Genomic DNA, 14338 nt, shown 5'->3' with positions numbered 1-14338 from the left:
TAAGACCTGATTTATATCTGATTTCCCACTGGTGCAGTATTCACAGCAATTATAAACTATCAAGCTCTCAGCTCTGACCAGGCACAGCTTGAGCCAGAAGGGAGGTGCTGAGGAGCAGCACACTGCAGCCCTGCTGCCCCACTAAGTGCCTTCTCCAGAGGCTGAATGCATGCATGCACATAGAGATGGTCTACACCTAACAAAACCCAGATGTCACTTTGAAGGTAAAATTCAGACTTAAGCATTTTGGCACTCACAGTGGGGAATTTAGAGGCTCTAGTTCAGATGTAACACATGCCAGCAGGGAGAAAATGTCGACTGGTGGACAAATGAGAATTGGTAGCAGAAGGATCCAAACAGAGCCATCTAAGGCTCTCACTCCAACCAGGCGGCCCCTTCTGCCAAGCCAAGCCCGCTGGCTGCCAGGCGCTCGAGGCACGACGGCTCATGGCAAACACAGCCTCTGGAAACCCCAACACAGCCTAGGTTTGGTACAGCTCCTAACCCCAGACACGAAGGCCAGGCCACCAATCCCCACACCTGGGAGCTCAGACATCGCTGTGGCATCGCATGGAGTCACCCAGGTGCTAGAGGCCAGCAAGGAGGGGCACAGCAATACTCACCAGCTACTGGCAAGGCCAAGGGCTCAGCAAAAAGAATTAAGGATTTTTATGGAGAACAGACACACAGTTATGTTAGACAAGCTAAAAAGACTTAGGGAGAGAGAGCTCTGTATGCTGCAGCACAACCAGCTACAACACATCCCATTAGAAAGCCACCTCTGCTCTGGACAGGTTACTCGGCAGTCAGGGCCGTGCAGCTTCTGTTACCTTCCTCTGAAGCATCCAGTCACAAACACTGGCAGAAACAAGACCCTGGACCACAGAGGCTGCCGGCCCCATCTCACGTGGCAATCCTTTTGTTCCCGGTGAGAAACACACCAAAGTGATTTCAGTCAGTAAAACGTGAAGCCAGACTCCTTGCGAGTATGACTGGCAATGTGACAGCCCCAAGTGCGAAATACCACTCCGCCTGGAGACCTTTCCACAGTCCCTACCTTCTCATCTCAGGGGAGATACACCGCGTGGTGTCCAAAACCAACCCCCTTCCACAGACCCCCTCAGCAGTGCGTTACTGCGATGAGAAGAGACGCTGTTCTGAGAAGTCTGAAGGCGAAAGCAGCACCACACGCTGCTGTTTCCAATCTAGCCACTCTCAAACTGCAAGGGACTTTTAGAAATTGGGTTAAGAACGTTAGTTACCCTTCTGCACTACTGAGGAGCAAGGCATGAGAAAACTGGAGCCGCTGGCTTGCTTTTCCTTTTGTCTCAGCACTGATGCACCTTATCCCTTGCTAGTACACAAAGCAGGAATGGTATTACCACCATACAACACACTGCCATAAATCCCTTGCACAGAGGCTTACCTGGTATCTGGTCTTTTGATGGAAGCCACTTGCTTGTTACTATACAGAAAAACTGCCTCTCAATCACAAATACTATCTGCCTCACTGTCGCTTATCAATTTGTAATAATTTTTTCCTCTCAAAAAATCCTCCAGGCTAAGAGCTGATTAACTATAAGGGGAATTCTAACTGCCAAGTTGCAATTCATTCAAAATGAAGGTGTATAAACAATGCAATTGAAAAACTGAGCCAGAAGACTCTTAATTAAAGAGGTACTGCCAGATACTGCCATCATGTCAATGAAGGTACAGAGCTGCTGGAGCCCTTACAAGTCTTCCATCAAATATTGATTGCAACAGGAGGCACAATGCTGGACCAAAAGGACCCTTCTTATTGAGCATGACAAATTTTATGATCCTATAATTCTATTTAAACAGAAGGTTGCTTTTTTTTTTTTTCTTAGGGCAAGGAGAAATTGATTTGTTTTGGCCTTGGTCCGGGCTCGAGAACTTTCTTTGCTGGAGGGCAATGCTATTTTGCAGTGCTGTGCGTGCACCCAAAAGCAGCTCCCAACGTCTCTGCAGCTCATGCAAAATCTGCAGGGTCAATCCTTGCTGCAGACCCACAGGGGTGAGCTTGGCCAGAGGTGCTGAGCACAGCGCCAAAGCGCAGCTCCACTGGCTGGCAAAGAGGACTGGTGTCAGCCCAGTCCTGCAGGGACCAGCTCTGGGATGGCTCTCTGATGTGCTGAAAGCGAGGAGCAATAGTGTTACCTTTGGTGGAATGTCTTCCTCCTGCCGTAACCAAGAACTTCGGTCAAACTTTTCAATGCGAGGGGGCAGAGGAGGGTTTTCTGAGGTGGGGTCCGAGTTCTGCCTTGGCATCTCAGTGCGGTGAGAGGTCACCGTCAGAGCCTCCTGAAACCCAGCCATCCCCTTTGCAGGCTGTTCATGCAGTGACTGAGACCCAGACAAGGAGCTTCCTTGGGATTTCACAGTGACCAGATGTGGAATCTAAGCACCAAGTCAAAACAGAACTATCAGTACAAAATGGAAAAAAAAAGCGGATCAAAAAGAGAAAAATCAAAAATGCGATTTTTAGGAAAAAAAAAAAAATTGATTAGCACTTTGGATGCACTAAAAAAGCCCCCTTGGTTTGAGATCAGCACTGCCTTGGTTTCAGGAACTTCTGATTTACATCACTTCAATGCAAGAACCGTTAAAAATCATGCTTAGCGTTTGGAAATGGGGAAATGCCGCAGTCAGAGCCACGTCTCAGCTCTGCACAGGCAGTGGGACACGGCATTTACTCACAGCAGCACTGAAGGAGTGCAGGCAGGGCGCCTCGGGCAGCTCACACACATGAAACAAGGCCATGCACGCCTTGGGCTGCACCCACCGTAAGCCCAATGTCAAGCTCCTACACCTGGTAACTAGGGTTGTGCTGATGATATTTGGCATGGAATTTCCTTATTAAGAATAATAATTAAAAAAGAGAAACAATAGGAAATAATAGTTACAAAAAAAAAAAAAAAAAAAAGCTTGAGGAATTCCGAGGCATAAATGGCTTAAAAATAAATCTTGAGGCATGAGTTTCTGTAAGGCTACAAATCCCATCCCTTAGATCAGATCTACAGATCTAAGGCTTATGAGTGAATGAAAGGAATGCTGACATCTGGTTTGGAAAATCAGAAACATTCACAGCATTTGAGTTTATGAAATCAGAGCTTCTTCCCAGAACCCTGTGATATCTACAATGACCTTTTCCTTGCTACAGCAGATTTGTAATTAGTATTTCAGGGTAAGCGTGACATTTTTACATACATGCCTATTTATGCATGGACATGCATGCACATGTGCACAGACACACGTATTTACATGGATTTCTGAGTTTCAAGCAGCTTTTTCACTGCTATTTTATTGTCAAACAAAAGCCTTTATACCTGTTGACAATATTGGTCACGAAAAAAATCCCTGAAAAATATTTCCAGGCTTGAAATTAGGAAATGTTTGGTTAATCAGAAACATTACTGAGAAGTCTGCAAAGTGGAGTTTTACCCACTTCCCAATGTCTATGATGCATACAGCATGCATATTCATTGGAGAAGAAAGAGCTTTCCATTTAAGGGCTTTCCAGCATGTGTTTTGCTTGAAGTAGCTGCTGTACTACTGAATTACAGGAGCACATACTCCACGTAGATGGCCCTTTATTTCCACATTTTCCCATAGAAAGCCCACCTGAATGTGGAGGAAAGGCTCTGTACTCCCTGAAATGAGCCTGCTCACGTCTGCACACCTGTGGGGGCACTTCCCGTGGCCAACCCAGAGCAAGCACTGATGCTCCAACTTGCTGCAGAAGCCTACTAACAGACCTTGCAACTAGGGTAACTTAAAAGCACAATTCTCCTCCACTGTAATGGTCATGGTGATCTATGCCTTCTCCAGATGCGTTTGTGACTGATGTTAACTCAATGGAAAAAAGAAACAAAACCCCCGAACTGAAGTGACAAAGAAAGTAAAACCTCCTTCTGATGATGCCCAGCATCAAAGTGCCCTGGGTTTTTGTACCAAGCACTGTGGTTTCAGTCCTTTAATAAAACAGATTCAAAGAGGAAGAGAGCGACTGCTGCACTGGATCAGACCAGCAGTTCCTCTCAGTCCTCCAGCTTGTTTCTGGCAGTAACCAGGACCTGATGCTTCAAAGGAAGGTATTAACCAGCGTGATGTTTCTAACGCATGAAGGTGACGAGGATCAACTCATGAATGCAGATGCTGCTCTACCTCACAAATACGCTTCGGGCTAAGACATCACAGAGCAAGACACTATTTTAATACTACTTTTCCTTTTACCTGATCGGCACCCCTGGCATCCTGGGTGCTGTATGGGCACCAGTGAGGGGAAGCTCCATTACCTGCGGGTCCACGGGTCTGAGCAGGGGTGGGGTCCGCGCCGGCTGCACACTGCTAATACTAAAGGACTCTGAGCGAGGAGGCAGGTTGGGATCTGAAATCCTGTTGGCCACCTTGTGTGGCATCGCCGGCGAGCTCTGTCGGTTGAGTCGGGAGCGCTCCTCCACCTGCAGTAGGAGGGGTGAGACTGACTGGTTATTTGATGAATTGTGGTTGCTCGGTTTATGTGAAAAACTCAACTTTGATTTGAAGAAATGGTTGTACTGGGTTTTTATATGGGCACAGACTGGGGTCCCCGTGGTCCTGCTACATTCACCTGAAGCTGAACACAGCTCAGCTCCGACAACCTGCTGCTGCAGGCAAGCAATACCATCAGGAAACCTAAAAGGAACCTCCAGCTTCTAAAAGGTAAGGAAGTTCCATAAAGGGCCATTTTAAACTGAAAGCTGAGGTATGCAAATCTATAGGAAGCTCTTTACTCTTTAGATATATCTGGGTATTGTACGATTAGGGGACTCCTGATACCCAGCAGATTGTGCAAATAATGCATTTTAAAGACTCCAAAATGACTATTTGTATTTCATGTGCATAATTCATTTCTGAGCGTGAAATGGAAAATTAAAGCTCCAGGACGAGGCAGCATGCCTCAGAAAAGTGCTTCCACATTTGTTTCTTATTTCTTCTTCAATGTATCTGCAAGCCAGGGGACCCTTCTCTTTCACTACTATGAGCACCATGAGGACCGCTGCTGTTTGATCTGAATAAAAGAATAAACATGGCAGCCAGAAAATGGCTGGCTTTGATCTGAATTTACTGAGTCTGGCATCTTGTCATGTAGAGAAGGAAAAAACCCTCCATTACAGATACAGAAATAAAAACAAAGCCCAGTGCTCTCAGCAAATCTTGATGGAAACACAATGTCTTCAGGTAGCCCAGATAAGTGTGCGATCTGGGTAATGCCACAATTAGACCATATGCATTGATATTCATACACTGTACACTATGAAGAATTTTTGATTCCTCAACCAGAGATCTGATGTATAGTTTCATTTACATGTCATTAATGTGTTAAATACCCTTAGCATGTCTTAATTATCTTTGTTACAATGTCATGTTGAAAAGCGACTCATAGAGCAAGTTAGCTTGGAAAGAACCACAGCTCTGCTCTAAGCAAATATTCATGAAGCAAAAAGGAGAATTCTATATTGATAACATGAATCTTTTCCTCTTTCAAAGGAGAAGAAAGAGTAAAATTCAGGTAAAAGGTGTTATAGATGCTTTCTTTTCTAGCTCTCTGGGACCAGCTGGGCCATGGCAGTGTCCCAAGAGGACATCACAGCTTCCCCCAGGCACTGCCCATCTACGGTCAGAGGCTGGGCACAGCTCAGTTCAGAGATGCCCATGGGAGCAGACATAAGGACAGACAGCAGAGTAGAGTGGAAAGGAGAACTTCCTCTGAACAAGGGAGCAGCAGCATGAATGCTGGGCTGAAGGCTCAGTCCAGCAATCTGCTTATCAGCCAATCTTGGCACAAACAACAACAGCTGAAGACAGTGCCATTGGTATGTCCTCTGGCTGCTTGCAGGAGCTCTCCAGCAGAATGCCAAGCCATAATGTGTGGCTGATTTTGGAGGACTTCAAAGCTTGTGTGGGGGAGAAGGCAGGAGAGAAATGAAATGGAGATGACTGTGTACCGGGGAGGAGAAAGGCACTTGGTTTTCCCACTGCCAAGCCTCCTTGACAGCACTTTGTTTCACTAGCTCAGCGGATGAAGCTCTTGGGACTCTCCAGTCGTGTTGTATGGAGCTTTATCAGCTTCATCATCAAGCAGAGGGAGAAAAAAGCATCGTTCTGCAGTGCTGAGCTCTGTAGGAATTCATCATCGCTCCAGTTCCAGCTATCCCCTGTATAACTCAAGATCCTCCCCCTAGTAGCTGTTGTGCAGGCCTCAGTGGAAGCTGTTGCTTTAACATGCAGCTTCAAAGCATGAGAAGAACAAAAGCCACAGGGACAGATGGAGGAGCTCAGCCATGCTGGCTTGCTGCAGAAAACAGCCTGGCTTGTGCTGGGCTCCTAAAGACTGTGTGGTGGGAAAGCAATGCAGGGCCAGGCCACTGCTTGGAAAATGTCTGACTGAACGTGTCCCCCTCGTGCATGGTCATCATGGCATGTATTGGCCCAAACCTGCCCTTCAGCTGAACATGCTGCAAGTAGTCTGTCACTGAGAAATTAGCTATCTGCATCATTCTGACCAGCAACTGCTTGCCCGTAACAGAACAGTCAGTAATGGAGACAGATGCTAATTACAGTAACACTGCTTACAGTGCTGATATGATGTCTCTGGCTGGATCATCAGAGGGTCCCAACATGATGTCTGAAATGGCCCAGCTAGTCCTTAATTACAAGAGATCTGTGTGGGTAAGCAGGCCAGGCCTGGGACAGAACTCAAGCTACATCCCAAGTTAACTTCCAGTGGATAATCCTTCACACCTGCAGGAAGAAGGGATGACAGCAGATGAGGATATGCATCCATGCATGGCAGTGAAGACTACTTGATCAGACTATTTTGTATGGCACAAAAAGAAGAATCTCTTGGATGTGCTGTGGATAAATAATTATATGAGAGAGAAATAGGAAAAATGGATGGGTCCATGGCAAGAGAACTCAGATGTGGTGACCAGACTCCTGAGAGAGAAGACTTGAGAAGAAAGATCATAAAAACAAGATCATCAGTGAATATCCCAACAGGCTCCCTGGAGCCTCCAGAAATCACACACTGAGCACTCCTGGCACAGGGAACAGCTTGCAGACTCCTTCTTGAACCTCTCCCATCCAAACAACCTGACATGAAGAACACTTGCTGGCCATTTAAAGGGTGACATCCCACCTGCTGCAAAGCCTCTAGTAAGTTGTGCCAAGGCTGCTACCACTGCCTGTGTGTCCACCTGGATTCATACCGCTCAGGGTGGTCAGACTGGCAGAAATACAAGCAGAGAGAAATGACATTGAAGAAGCCTGCCTTGATGTGGTGGTTTGCTGTATAGGTATACAGATGAGATTGCCTGTGTCCAGACTTGTCTTGTCCCTGTTCCAATAGGAAACCAAATATTTCCATTACATTAGCACATATGGATTGGGTACTAGAACAGCTCAACTACAGCAGCCACCATGGTACGCAGGTATCAGCACAAGATGGACTTGAGTACAGGCAGTAAGAAAGGTACTTCAATACAAACAGCAAAGTAGCTTAACTGTGCTAAAACTGGGAGCATATGAAGTAGATAAAACAGGGTATGGAGGACAGAGGAGTAGTTTTGGGAAGTTCCCAAGGGTGCACTACAAGGCAGTACACCAAACTACTGTTCCCAAGAGCCCAAAGATGGCACAATCATTCCTTTGAGCATTTCACTGAAACTGGACAGAATGACAAAGGTAAAGAACAAATGGTTTGGACAGCTAATTGGTGGAAGCTGGAGATGTTCCAGCACAACGGGAAGCCTTGTCTTTCCTATGATTTCAGCAAAGGCACTTTCTACCATTCCTATTTGCATTGTAGTTCCCAATGCCCCACTTCAAGTGATGACATCAAAACAACAATTCACTCACAGAATAAAAGAAATGGGCCTTGGTGTTTGAAATCGAAAGCCAAACCCAACACTTTTCTTCTTCATCATAGAAAAAGATTCCTCTTCATAAATCTTTGTAATAGTTTCAATGACAGTGCCAGAGGTACACTTCAGTAATGTTCTAAACGATTTATGTAAATCTAGGCAAAGAAAGAGTTTATTCTCTTTTTCCTGCCTACTACTTACTCTTAACACTACTGGGGATGAAGAAGATCCCCTGCTTTGCAGAAAGCTGCAGAAGCACCACCAAGGTGGAAGTCTCTCCTGCCAGAGGCAGTTTGGTGCTGTGCTGTATGGCACATCTGGCCTTAGGCAGGAATGTCTTGACCACCTACCAAATCCCTTCTTCCACATGAAAGGCTACAGAATAATCCTGCAAGTCTGTGAAAATATGTTTGGTTGCCATCAAAAGACTCTGAATATTGAATCAGAAGGGAATGAAGAAGAAACAAAGGGAGTATAAAGAAGAGAAAAGAGTTCTCAAAACCCCATTAACTCCGCCAAGACCAAAGAGTGCCAGACTTTTGGCAGCACAGCAGTGGCCCTGCTCAGTAGGAAGAATGGGTGAATTATTAATCGACCTTTTTGTGGAGGAGGAGAGTTACAAAATTAAACCAACTAAACCCAAAGAATTTTAGAAAAATTAAAAACAAGAGTGGGCACCCGTCTTAATGGAGCCACCACAAAGAGATTAAGGAGAAAGAAAATGTTCGCGTGTGATTCTGACACTGCACTGCAGACAATGCACGTCTTCATCTTTTCAAGACGATTCAGTCAGGCAATAATTAATATTCAAGATCTCACAATGGTTATAACAATTCTGTCTTTTTGATGGGGAGAAAATCAGCAATGTGGCTTCTATTCCTGAAAATCACAAAAGAAGAGCAATCCCTAGAGATAAAGCCCTCAGCATGGGAGAAAAAGCTGTCTGTTCTCTGATTATGGGAAGCTGAATTAGCACTCTGAGTGCACCCACAACCACCTCTCAGCACTGGCCAGCAGCTGCCCCTTCTCAGGCAAACACAGAAGCTACAACAGTTGCCCAGGCTCCTTGCTGGCACGTAGCCGTGCACTATGGCTGAATCCCTCAAGGAGATTTCGTCTCCTTGCACACGCTCATGGAAAAATCTCTTACCCAGCACAGTGCTGGGTAAGAATCCAACTGCAAGCATGACACGCACTCTCCACTCATGCCTACCTCCTTGGCCCACGCTGGTTTCTCACTGGCATTTATCCCTTCTTTGTAATGGTAGAGCGGTTTCTTCTCCGCTGGTCTCTGGTCCTGCCGCTGCTGCTGCTGCTGCTGCTGCAGGGACACCAGGTAGTCCCGCTCCTGTTGGAGCTGCCTCTGCAGCCGCTCTGCTTGCCTCTGCTCCTCCAGCTGCTTGCGCTTATACTCCTACCCAGAAGAAAGCACAGTGACACGGCTGCACGGTGCCCAGCGAGCATGTCGATGCGGGACAGCAAAGTGCAGCTTTATCTTTTGGGTAGAAAGCTGGGCCCAAGCATCTGAAAAGCTGTTTTCTTGCAAAGCCCTATAAATCCAAAGACTCTGGAGTGTGGGCTGTAAAGCACCCCGGAGAAGAGACAGTTCAGAGGACACAGCCAACAAATCCGGAGTTTTAAACCCTGCACTGGATTTTGCATTTAGTAGATCTCTCTGCCTCCATTTTCTACATGGGAACAGAAAGTGGCAGTGCTGCATCACCAGAAAAACCCTGCACAACCTGCTGATGGCTCCAACATCTACACAAAACCTGTGCAACTCTGCCAAACAGCAGCCTGACCAGGGACCTGGGCAACCTCCTCCAGCAGGGTCAGGTGCTGCTCATGGGTCACCCAAGTCCCTTGGTGGCTGCAGTGCTCATCAGAGAAGGTGGGAGGCACCTCAGAGATTGCAGCTTTTGACAACCTACAGCTGTGCCTTGAGGCACAGGGAAAGTTGGTCTGCAGAGGCACAGAGTGCCAAGCTGCTGGGGGAGGCTTCCAATCTACGTCGGAAACATGAGGTCAGCATGGACATCCCTCTGCCAATCCCAAACAGAAGCCAATTAGATAAAATAACTTGCTCACAGGGCTTATAAATTACCATTGATTTTGCCCAGATTTTTCTGGATGAGGAGAACAAAGGATCAATGCAATGAGGTGCCAAACACCATTAGTTCATAAAAACCCCAGCCAAAGCTGAGTCTGTGGAGCACTTTGTAGGACTAATTTATTGTTGGTGTCAATGGCAGCACAGCAGAGCCAACAGTATGATCTTCCTGAATCCCTACAGCTCTGTAAGGTTTAATGACTAAATCATTAACAACTTTTGAGAAGGCCTTTTTAAAAAGCACAGGCTTGTGTGAGGGTTTTGCTTTTCCCTAAGTAAATTCAATAGGGGGACAAATAATAATCCGTATAGATTAAAAGTAAACACAGAGAGAGTATAACAGCTAAAGGCATTTTGAAAGAATTGTTCCAAGAAATAATTAAACAACAAAAAAAGAAAATGTCACGAGAGGGACTGCACGGTGTTCCTGCGAGGGAATTAAGATAGAAGCATTCACACAAAACATTAAAACCCACATCACAGCGTGGGTTTGCCCAGTGCAGTTATGTTACAGCTCCATCATACTCCAGCATGCTGCTAACAGCCATAAACGTGGTGGGGAAACAAATAGGGCCATGCTGCATCCAGACCTGCTCCTCTGAGGGAGGCCAAAGGCATGGGGGACACGGGGAGCTTGGCATGCTGGTGTGGGGCTGGAGGGGTGGTTGTATGCTCGTCACAGCTTGCTGGTCCACGCCTCAGCATGGTGGGAGGCATGCAGGGGGTGTGAGTGCATGCGGGCAGGAAGCATCAAGCAGGGACGGGGTGTCCCATTTACCAGAAGTAGTGCTTGTTCCTGCAACAACTGCTGCTGCAGGATCTCTAACTGTCTCTGCTCCTCCTCTAACTGTCGCCTGATGTACTCCTGGACACATGGCAGCAAAGATCAAAGGAAAAAGAGAGAGAAGGTGAAAGAGGCAGTGTTTTGCAAGAGGAAGAGCAATGTGGTGGGCACCCAAATCCATCCCACCCACGTGCTGGCACTGATCAACCGGACTGGGTACCCAAAGAGCCCAGGGACTTCTGAGGGCAATGAGCTAAAACTGCTGGGAAATGGCCAACGTTCACCGTGGGCAGTGCAGAACCCCACCCTGGGGACAGGAGGGTGGGAAAACCCCTCACCAAGCATCCCCAACCTGCAGGCAGGTTGTGGATCCGCACAGAAATCAATTAGGACAGCAGGAAGCGACGCGCACAGCGCTAACAATTAAACCATTTCCTCTCCAGTGGCGAAAGCGGGGAAGAAACAGGAGTGCTCATAAGAAGACGGGCCTTTTATCTCATTAGAGCAAGAGGCACGCACTGAGGGTGAGGGCCCACACTACCTGCTCGTGCTCGGCACGCCGCCGCTCCTCCTCCCGCCTCATCTGCTCCTCGTAGTGCCGCCGCTGCTCCCGCTCCTGCTGCTTGCGCAGCTCCTTCTCCCGCCGCTGCTGCTGCAGGGGCAAAGGGCACAGGTCAGCCACCAACATGGGTGTGTCCCCTCATCTCACAGCCCCACAAAGCCACTTCCAAGGTTTGGGGGGGATGCTAAGAAGGCAACACGTCCCTCTTATGCTTGCTGAGACCAAAACCTAACACGCAGAAGATCCCAAATCCAAGGGTTTTTCTCTTTTCTTGATTCTTATCTGCCAGTCATGTTATCTGCTAAGGAAAAGAAGGCCATTGACCAAGTTGCTGAAGATCAAACTGCTTTTTATGACAAAGGCTCACATACTTACAGCCTCTTCCCCTGCAATCAATAGGGCTCTGTAAGGATGTACTGCTCCAGTCTGGCCACAATGCTGCTTGCAAGGGGGGGAATCGCAGGCTCATCGCATGCCCATACTGAAAATAATTAGCTAGCAACAGGCTGAATCATTTGCAATCACAGAACAAGTGCAACGGGGGCTTACCCTGCCCCTGCCCACTTCCTGGCCCATGATCCCTCTCATTTGGCTCTGTCATGTCCTAGCCAGCAGCAATATGGGGCATCTCAGAGTGATGACAATCTACCACCTGCTCCCATGCTTCTGATGTGAACTGCATGGGGAAGATGGACTTCTCCTTACTTCAGAGTTATCAAGATGTGACTCGTGATTTTTCTCCCCTTCAAGGCATCCCTCCAAGGCTGCAGCTTAGGGACACCCAAACTGCTCTCTTCAGGGATTTGGGAGCCACAGGCACGCTCCAGCCACCAAGGCAGCAGGCAGCTCTGCATGGCCACAGCCAGCTCATCAGCAGAGGGCACTCAAATGCAACCAGCAGCTGCCAGGGACTGCGGCCAGCGTAGCTCCTCCTCTGGGTGCAGAGACACACATACAGTGCTCATGGGGAGGCGACCCACAGAAGCACGGACCAAGGCCTTGTTTCTCCCTTTTGTATTTTTTTTTCTACCCACGTGCTGGCATTGGGTAGAAATTCTTGCTGCTGCGTGTTGGCAGAGTCGAGGAAGCTATCGGAGTGATTTAAATGCTGCATGATAGCTACATCACATGGATGTAGAACAGGCAGCTGGCTGCAGAGGCTCTGCCCAAGGAGCTGGCTGAGCTCTCTGGAGGTGAAAATGCATATAGTTTAAATTGCTGATAAGCAATAAACCTGCACTGTCTATATACGTAGATTTGGTATCTGTTACCTACAGATATACAGACATCTATCTACATATCTATCTAGATACATATCTCCATAGATACATAGATATCTACAACAAGAATACACCACATTACAAAATATGAAAGAGCCATTGCCTGTGCTACACCTTTCCATCCACAGGTAACACCCACAGGGATCCCGCAATCTGATGACTGCCTCCAGCTTAACACGAGAGCTGCAACACAGCACTGGCACCATCCATGGCCATACTCATCAGTGCTGTTTAACTCGCTGCAGGGGAAGAAAATTGCACTCAACCTGAAATAACCTGCCAGCTCCAGACTCCGGCGTGTCCCACGCCACGCACGCTGTCGCGCTGCCCACGGGATGCATGTGTTACTCCGTGCGTACGCATGTCCTCGGTGAGAGCAGCGCTAACATATGTCTGCTTTGATTCTTTGAGCTCTATATTCAAAACGAGGTGAGCGGGATGTAGCAGTGACAAATGGGATTTCCCGGCTTTGCCAGCTCCTGCCTGACCTCCTCGGATGGGAGCTGGGGAGGTCGCTGCTCCCATGCACTCAGACAGCCCCCAGGAGCACGGGTTGAACACATGCTAACCTCAGCTCATAGTGCAAGTAGGGAAGGCATAGTGTGCATCATACTGGTTTGGCTTGTGGGAGAGAGGGCATTTTAAAGTGTTGTTTTTTTGTTTTTTGTTTTTTTTTTTTGTTAAAATAGCATACTGTTGAATAAAACACATAATGGTTGTGTAGGCTGGGCTTGGCTGGCAGGAGGCAGGGGACTGAATGCCACAGCTATTTCTCAGATAAAAATCACCGGATTGGTCTTTATTTCCTATCCAGCAGGCACACAAAGCCAAATCCCTTCAAGGGAGAACAGAAAATGCTGTTCCCGGGAGAGAGCTGCACACTGCTACCCTTCCAGCCAAACGCACACACCATGCCCAGTGAGACAGGTCCATTTTATTCTCTCCCAAAAGGCACACACCAAACTACCAGCCCTTCTCTGCACCTCAGGCCTAGCAAAACCCAGGAGCTGGGAACTGAGCCCCCGCAAGTGCAGCTTTCTTTTGGAGCTGGGCCAGCCGCTAATCGAAATAGTTAGGAGACTTCTATGCCCTGCTGCACCTTTATCAAGGCCTGGGGTACAGAGCTCATCTCTGCTTCTCTCTACTTCTACACCCCTTTGGTCAGGTCATGCTATAACTAAAGCATTTGTCATGGCTGCCTACAAGCAACATCCCGCCCAATGCTGTCCCTGCAGAGATGCAGCAGCACAGGCTCCTTGTACACTTGCTCTTAGGGCCCTGGCAAATAACCAGGAGGGATCTGGCACCATGGAGGGGTGGGAGAAGCCCCCCAGCAATGCACCTCTCTTCCACTCCTGGCTCACAACAGTGCCTTCCCCACTTGCTCCTGTGCCCACCAGCACAAGGATGATAGGAGGACCTTGTTTGAAATAGGAACTGAAATCTGCAAGATGCAGCTCAAAACTGACATGAAGAATTCGAAGAGCTCTCTTTATTTGCCTCCTTTTCTCCCTGTTTTCTGCCCTCCCCCTCCCACCTTAAGTGCACACCTCCCACACTTCTCCAAGCCTGCAACTACTGTGTGTATTTACACTATTCAGATTTATTATTCATGCAAGGCAAGAGCACCAATTAATTAGGACTGCGTTTATATAACTCTGCAGGTAGAGATTTATG

At 47.6% G+C, this 14338-nt stretch overlaps 1 protein-coding gene across 6 annotated transcripts in view; it reads right to left on the bottom strand.

The window, feature by feature from the left end:
• The window catches only part of TNIK (TRAF2 and NCK interacting kinase), a 139212-nt gene that overhangs the window by 27206 nt on the left and 97668 nt on the right, over positions 1–14338 (bottom strand). For 2 of the 6 annotated variants that reach the window (XM_085233408.1, XM_085233412.1), the window contains exons 13-17: positions 11361–11471; positions 10814–10900; positions 9139–9339; positions 4317–4481; positions 2179–2418 (exon numbers count right to left, since the gene is read on the bottom strand). In XM_085233408.1, coding sequence (XP_085089534.1) covers positions 2179–2418; positions 4317–4481; positions 9139–9339; positions 10814–10900; positions 11361–11471 — 804 coding nt within the window. The remainder of the gene's footprint in view (positions 1–2178; positions 2419–4316; positions 4482–9138; positions 9340–10813; positions 10901–11360; positions 11472–14338) is intronic. The other 4 variants (XM_085233409.1, XM_085233411.1, XM_085233413.1 and 1 more) reach the window with 4 other exon arrangements.

This window comes from Meleagris gallopavo, chromosome 11 (assembly GCF_905368555.1).
Source record: "Meleagris gallopavo chromosome 11, MGAL_WU_HG_1.1, whole genome shotgun sequence".
NCBI lineage: Eukaryota > Metazoa > Chordata > Aves > Galliformes > Phasianidae > Meleagris > Meleagris gallopavo.
The sequence above is the reverse complement of the archived record's forward strand: the minus strand, read 5'-3'. Positions and strand labels throughout refer to the sequence as shown.